At 48.7% G+C, this 8,044-nt stretch overlaps 1 protein-coding gene across 1 annotated transcript; it reads left to right on the forward strand.

Annotated features, from left to right (window-relative positions):
• Window positions 1–1,120: 1,120 nt before the first annotated feature.
• LOC144596103 (gamma-crystallin S-1-like) lies at window positions 1,121–3,390 on the forward strand. Its single transcript, XM_078404271.1, has 3 exons — window positions 1,121–1,129; window positions 1,210–1,452; window positions 3,087–3,390. The coding sequence occupies exons 1-3, from the start codon at window positions 1,121–1,123 to the stop codon at window positions 3,360–3,362; spliced, it is 528 nt and encodes a 175-aa protein (XP_078260397.1). The 3' UTR covers window positions 3,363–3,390.
• Window positions 3,391–8,044: the final 4,654 nt, after the last annotated feature.

An 8,044-nucleotide genomic window follows, 5' to 3' on the forward strand; every position in this document is an offset into this window, starting at 1 on the left:
GATACAGTGCGGAAACAGGCCCTTCGGCCCAACTTGCCCACACCGACCAACATGCCCCAGCTACACTTGTCCTACCTGCCTGCATTTGGTCCATATCACTCCAAACCCGTCCTATCCATGTACCTGTCTAACTGTTTCTTAAACGTTGGGATAGTCCCAGCCTCAACTACCTCCTCTGGCAGCTTGTTCCATACACCCACCACCCCCTGTGTGAAAAAGTTACCCCTCGGATTCCCATTAAATCTTTTCCCCTTCACCTTAAACCTATGTCCTCTGGTCCTCGATTCATCTACTCTGGGCAAGAGACTCTAACCGATCTATTCCTCTCATGATTTTACACACCTCTATGAGATCTCCCCTCATCCTCCTGCGCTCCAATGAATTTAGTCCAGGCCTACTCAACCTCTCCCTACAACACAGACCCTCTAGTCCAGGCAACATCTTTGTAAATCTTCTCTGTCCCCTTTGCAGCATGACAAAGTCTTTCCCACCGCCCGGCATCCTTTGGCTGCGTTTGTCCCATTGTGATATACATTCAGCTGACCTGAGAATTAGGCCAACAAAAGGCAGACAGAACAAAGCATTGGCCTTTTGTTTATTCAGCGTTAATGAACACTACTGACACTGCCGTCAGCAAATAATAATGGTATATGTCTGATGGAATCTAAACGCCCCCAGCTCAATGTACAATGTTGTATTCAAAGCAACTTTATCTGGCTATTTACCGACCTATTTTGAAATATATCTGTTCCATTGTATCTACCCGTCAGAAATGGGTCCTTTGTGCTTAGGGCTTGTTCGAGAGCTGCAGTGAAAGCAGGCTTTGAGGAGCACAATGGGCAGTAATGCATGGTCTCTGTGTTAACACAATTAAAATGACATGGAGGCAAAATGGAACTAAAGATACATACATACCTGTAGGTACGTTTAAGTACATTCTTTTGCAATGAGACTTTGTGTCATGCGTTTTGTTGCATTAATGCTGACTTTACAATCTAGCAAGTTATTAGAATGACAAAGGCACTGCCTGGAGAGGCCTTTCCTGCCAACCATATAAATACTAAGCAGCGTGTGAGCTTGGCACATTCAGTCAGCTAGCAAGTTAACTGGAAAGCTCAACATGGGAAAGGTGAGGAGGACTCAGAGTTTACATGCGGCGTCAGATTTTGTTGGCTGGGGAATTATTGATAACCTTGTTTCTCCCCACAGATCAACTTCTACGAGGACAGGAACTTCCAGGGCCGGCACTATGAGTGCAGCACCGACTGTGCTGATCTGTCCTCTTACTTCAGCCGCTGTAACTCCATCCGTGTGGACAGTGACTGGTGGGTGGCGTACGAGAAACCCAACTACATGGGGTACCAGTATGTCCTGAACAGGGGGGAGTATCCTGACTACCAGCGCTGGATGGGATTCAACGACAACATCAGGTCCTGTCGCACCTACCCCCATGTAAGTTGTTATTTGTGGCATCTACGTTCTACCCAGTCACCACAGCTAACCACAGAACTAATTGGAGGAACAGCACCTCATATTTCGCTTGGGCAGCTTGCAGCCCAGCGGTATGAACATTGACCTCCAACTTTAGATAGTTCCTCTGTCCCTCTCTTCCCCTCCCCCTTCCCAGTTCTCCCTCTATCTTCCTGTCTCCACCTACTTCCTTCCTTTGCCCCGCCCCCTGACATCAGTCTGAAGAAGGGTCTCGACCCAAAACGTCACCCATTCCTTCTCTCCAGTGATGCTGCCTGACCTGCTGAGTTACTCCAGCATTTTGTGATTTGTACCAGCATCTGCAGTTATTTTTCTACAGAACTAGGCATGTTTGTGTTTCCGCTTCCAAAAGCTGTTTACCAGACGGATTTTAACTTTTCTCAAATTGGAGGAAGTTGGTTAACTTCCTATCAAATATCCACTTTACCCATTGACCACTGCCTGCCAAAGTGAAATGCAGCTCCTGCGGTTTTGCACTTGCAGTCGAGCAAGGCTACGTCTCATCGACAAACATGGAGGCTTGTTGTGGCACGCGACCTGCATCAAACCTCCTAAAGGATCTTTGATACAGGCTGGCAACTGGTCGCTTGTTTGTTAATGTTTAGTCATGTAGAGTCAAAAGCCAATAAAGTTCTATAGTCTGTGTTGAAAGTAGTGTTACTGCTCATGACACTAAATAATTGGCTTAATTTGAACTGACCCTTTTACTTTTACAGTGAAAGGATGAGACGTACAGGTATGTAGGTTAATTGGCTGGGTAAATGTAAAAATTGTCCCTAGTGGGTGTAGGATAGTGTTAATGTGCGGGGATTACTGGGCGGCACGGACTTGGAGGGCCGAAAAGGCCTGTTTCCGGCTGTATATATATGATATGATATGATATGAGAGGGGATCTTATAGAGACATATAAAATTATAAAAGGACTGGACACGCTAGATGCAGGAAAAATGTTCCCAATGTTGGGCGAGTCCAGAACCAGGGGCCACAGTCTTAGAATAAAGGGGAGGCCATTTAAAACTGAGGTGAGAAGGAACTTTTTCACCCAGAGAGTTGTGAATTTGTGGAATTCTCTGCTACAGAGGGCAGTGGAGGCCAAATCACTGGATGGATTTAAGAGAGAGTTGGATAGAGCTCTAGGGGCTAGTGGAATCAAGGGATATGGGGAGAAGGCAGGCACGGGTTATTGATTGTGGACGATCAGCCATGATCACAATGAATGGCAGTGCTGGCTCGAAGGGCCGAATGGCCTCCTCCTGCACCTATTTTCTATGTTTTTATGAAAGTTTAGTATATTAAAAGCCACTAGCATCCTGACCTCCACTTATGCAATAGAAAAAAGTCTCACTAAGAGAAATACATCATAATTTACTGATGTTGATGAGCCTTCTTCTGGGTATACTCTGTAACATCATCTGTTTCATAGACCACCCGTTATTTTACATAAGAAAGATAGAGTAGAGCTGTTTGCTGTTAACAAGGCTCAGGCATAGTCAATATGTTTGGTCAACTTCTCTCTTCATAATTCGATACCCCTTTCTCGAAGTACATTCAGTGATATCTGCAGTTTCATCAGTGCCATTTTTTTTCCATTCCAGTACCAAGGGGGCAACTACAAGATGAAGATTTACGAGAGGCCCGAATTCGGAGGGCAGATGATGGAATTCATGGACGACTGTCCCTCCGTCTACGATCGTTTCCGTTACCGTGACATCCACTCCTGCCACGTGATGGATGGACACTGGGTCTTCTATGAACAGCCCAACTACAAAGGCCGACAGTACTTCATGAGACCCGGGGAGTACAGGAAATACAATGACTGGGGTGGCTACAACTCCACCATCGGGTCCTTCAGGCGCATGAGGGACTTCTAGATGGTTGCTGGAAAGCCTGATCATATCTTGTTGAAACTCTGGTCAACATAATAAAATAATTTTTATGACACCTATTATTTTATCGGATTCTTTTATTTTGGATAGAAAGTGTCACAAATGGTAGAATCAGGTAGTCTCGTGCATGAGTATGTTATTTGTTAGCCTTCGGTCATGGACATGATCAGAGGTACAGAAACTACTTGGGCCATAAACCCGAGGAGAGAATCTACATGTCGGGACTTTATTCAAGCTGATGGGAGTTGTGGTAAGAAAGCTGGAAAAAAGAGTTGGGGGTGTGGGATAAAAGCTTGGTAAGTGATAGGTGGAAACCAATGAGAAGGGTTACTAATATGCGGAGATCGCTGGTCGACACGGACCCGGTGGGCCAAACTAATAAAGGAGATCCAAAAACATAAATAGATGCACGCAGAGAGTGGTGAGTCTGTGGAATTCTCTGCCGCATAAGGTTGTTGAAGCCAGTTCATTGGCTATACTTAAGAGGGAGTTAGATGTGGCCCTTGTGGCTAAAGGGATCAGGGGGTATGGAGAGAAGGCAGGTACAGGTTACTGAGCTGGATGATCAGCCATGATCATATTGAATGACAGTGCAGGCTCGAAGGGCCGAATGGCCTACTCCTGCACCTATTTTCTATGTTTCTATGTTACATTGGCAGATGGGTGGAGTAAGTGACAAAGGTTAGAATTGAAAAGGAGACAAAAGGAGACGTCAGATAACGAGAGGAGGGGGGGGGAAGTCACAAGTTCATAAGTGATAGGAGCAGAATTAAGCCATTAGGCTCAATAAGTTTATTCCGCCATTCAATCATGGCTGATCTATCTCTCCCTCCTAACCCCATTCTCCTGTCTTCTCCCCGTAATCCCTGACACAAGTACTAATCAAGAATCTATCTATCACTGCATTAAAAATATCTACTGACTTCACAGCCTTCTGTGGCAAATAACCCCACAGATTCATCACCCTCTGACTAAAGAAATTTCTCCTCATCTGCTTCCTAAAGGAACGTCCTTTAATTTTGAGGCTATGACTTCTGGTCTTAGACTCTTCCACTAGTGGAAACATCCTCTCCACATCTAAGCCTTTCACTATTCGGTAAGTCTCAGTGAGGTCCCCCCTCATCCTTCTAAACTCCAGCGAGTACAGGCCCAGCCCTGTCAAAGGCTCATCAAATGTTAACCCACTCACTCCTGGGATCATTCTTGTAAACCTCCTCTGGACTCTCTCGAGGGCCAGCTCATCCTTCCTCAGATACGGTGCCCAAAATTGCTCACAGTACACAACACGCCTTATAGAGCCTCAGCAGTACATCCCTGATTTTGTATTCTGGTCCTCTTGAAATAAATGCTAGCATTGTGTTTGCAATCCTTACTACCGATTAGACTTGCAGAGGGAGACCTCTTCAAGTCTTGTCCGCTGAGTGATGTGCTCCTGATGTGGTCTCCTGTATATTGGCAAGACACAAGCGTAGACCAGTCAACGATGTCACTGAGCTCTGTCCAACAAGGCGTGCTGGATCTCCCAGATGTTAAACATTTTACCTCCCCTTCCATCCATCAACAGAGTGAGGTCACGCACAATATTGGAGGAACGCCGCCTCATTTTTCACTCCAGATGTTTACAACTCAACAGTATGAACATTGCATTCTCCAACTTCAATTACTACCACCCCTTCCTCTTCTTTCTTTCCTGTACCCATCACCCCACTCTGGCCTTTATCTCCCAACCCCTCCATGTCATTCTGTTCATTTCCCCTTCTTCATATTCTCATCCATTATCTAGGTCCCAAATGTCCCTATTTTTCCCAGTCTTTCTCCAGGTCCTGGTCCCCTTCCACCTACATCTGTTCCTCTCCTCTTCACCTCTCGCATTTATGACTCCCCCGTGCATCTGCCAATGAATCTCCCCTTCCCCCTCTTTTACCCCGACCCCACCCCACCCATACAATGGTCCTCACGCTCCCTCCACCTCCTCTCTGAACACCCACCATCCCTCCCCCACCAGATCTCGTCTCAACATCCCCAGCCCTCCTCTGACCCCAACCCCCACCTTTGTTGTGTGTTCACCATCCCCCCGACCTCCCCCTTTAAGATATGGAACGGTCTGTCCTCAGCAGAGGCCTTACCTGTGTTCCCCTCCGCCCCCACATTAACGAGTTCCGCGTCCGCCATGACGTGGCGCTCTTCTTCCGCCGCCTCCGCCTCCTTGCCTTTTTCCATGGGAAGGAGTCCTCACCCCCCAGTGATGACCCTTTCTCCCATCTCCAGCGGACCCCCTCCTCTTGGACCCCCCCCGGTTGGCCAACTACCCTCACTAGAACATTTCATCTCCAACTGCCAGCATGACGTCAACCGACTTAACTTTTCCATTCCCCTCACCTACCCTAACCTCATCCCCTCTGAACGTACAGCCCTCCACTCACTCTGCGGAACCCTGACATTATCATCAAACCCGCCCTGCTTCCTGTGAAGACTCTATCCCCGACTCCCAATTCCTCCGTCCACGCCACATCTGCGCCCAGGATGAGGTGTTCCATACCAGGTTATCGGAGATATCCTCAGTCTTCAGGAAAAGAGGCTTCCCTTCTTCCATGAGGCTCTCACTAGGGCCTCCTCTACATCCCGCAGCTCCGCTCTTGCTCCCCCTCCCCCCTGTCATAACTGGGACAGAGTCCCCCTTGTCCTCACCTTCCACCCCATCAGCCGTCTAACACAGCACATACTCCTCCGACATTTTTGCCACCTCCAACGGGATCCCACCACTGGCCACATCTTCCCATCTCCACCCCTTTCCGCAGAGACCGTTCCCTCCGTAACTCCCTGGTCCACTCGTCCCTTCCCACCCAAACCACCCCCTCCCCAGGTACCTTCCCCTGCAACCACAGGAGATGCAACACCTGTCCCTTTACCTCCCCCCTCAACTCCATCCAAGGACCCCGACAGCCTTTCCAGGTGAGGCAGAGGTTCACCTGCACCTCCTCCAACCTCATCTACTGTATCCGCTGTTCCAGGTGTGGACTCCTGTATATCGGTGAGACCAAGCGCAGGCTCGGCGATCGTTTCGCTGAACACCTCCGCTCAGTCTGTCTTAACCAACCTGATCTCCCGGTTGCTAAACACTTTAACTCCCCCTCCCATTCCCAATCTGACCTTTCTGACCTGGGCCTCCTCCATTGTCAGAGTGAGGCCCAGCGCAAATTGGAGGAACAGCATCTCATATTTCGCTTGGGCAGCTTACAGCCCAGCAGTATGAACATTGACTTCTCTAACTTTAAGTAACCCTTGAATTCCCTCTCTCTCCATCCCTCCCCCATCCTAGTTCACCGACCAGTCTGACTGTCCACCTGATTAAATTTTATCTCTGTGTGCTTCATTGTCACCTTCTCCTAGCTAACAATGATCTATTCTACATTTTCCTGAGCTTTGGCCACTTTGTTCTCTCGTTTTCACATCTGACCCTTCCATATCTCTGAGTCCCCCACTCCCCTGACTCTCAGTCTGTAGAAGGGTCTCGACCTGCAACGTCACCCATTCCTTCTCTCCAGAGATACTGCCTGACCCGCTGAGTTACTCCAGCATTTTGTCTCTAGCTTCGGCGAAAATCAGCATCTGCAGTTCCTTCGCCTACGCCCTCATGAGTAATAACCTGTCAGTTGGAGACACACAAAATTGTAGATGTTAGAATCTTGGGCTAAGCACAATGTGGTGGGTCAAGTAAGATCAGTGGAGGGAAATGGTCAGATGAAGTTCAGGGTCAGGGCGAGGGGTGCCAACTATCTCACTCCCAAATACATGACAAGGTGATGTCACTGCCCCGGCGCCCCACGTGACCTCACCCAGCCAGCGGCCACGTGCTCCCGCTCCACCACTGGCGGCCGCCCGGGCCGGGAGGCAGGTTGCTAAGCAACCTCTGTTAGGCGGTGCCCGGGCCTACAGTTGACTGTCCGGTGTTAAAATGTCAGAAACCTAGAGTGTCGGGGCCTAAACTGTTGGTACCTACAGCGTTGGGGCCTTCAGTGTCGGGGCCTACAGTGTCGGGGCCTACAGTGTCCGGGCCTACAGTGTCCGGGCCTACAGTGCCGTTCGGGCCTAATACGGGACAAGGGCGGTCCCGTACAGGAAAAACCAATTTAGCCCAAAATACGGGATGTCCCGGCTAATACGGGACAGTTGGCAACCCTAGTCAGGACCCTTCTTTAGTCTGTCCATCCCCTCCACTGGTGCTGCCTGATCCGCTGAGTTCCTCCAGCACTTTTGTGTTTTACTTCAGATTCCAGCATCTGTGGTCACTTGTGTCTCCATTTTACTGGGCCATGAACCTGCTGTGACTGTGGCACAGCCAGAGGAGGCTGAAGCTAATAGATGCCAATAGACAGATACAAAAGTATGAAATATCACTTTATTTTTAAGAGTCGGGAGAGGGGAAATAGATTCTCCAAGAGACATTTTGGGAGGCGGTAGAGTTGCTACCTCACAGCGGCAGAGGCCCGGGTTCGATCCCGACTACGGGTGCTGTCTGTACGGAGTTTGTACGCTCTCCCCGTGACCTGCGTGGGTTTTCTCCGAGATCTTCGGTTTCCTCCCACACTTCATGGACTTTCTTTCTTGTAAGTTTCTTGGCTTGGTATAAATTGTCCCTAGTTCGTGTAGGATAGTGTTAATGTGTG

Source organism: Rhinoraja longicauda, chromosome 8, assembly GCF_053455715.1.
Source record: "Rhinoraja longicauda isolate Sanriku21f chromosome 8, sRhiLon1.1, whole genome shotgun sequence".
Classification (NCBI taxonomy): domain Eukaryota; kingdom Metazoa; phylum Chordata; class Chondrichthyes; order Rajiformes; family Arhynchobatidae; genus Rhinoraja; species Rhinoraja longicauda.

Excerpts from the sequence above, each read along its gene's own strand:
- LOC144596103 (XM_078404271.1), top strand. Across the intron at positions 1,453-3,086 it reads CCTGTCGCACCTACCCCCAT|TACCAAGGGGGCAACTACAA; the intron begins GTAAGTTGTTAT and ends TTTCCATTCCAG.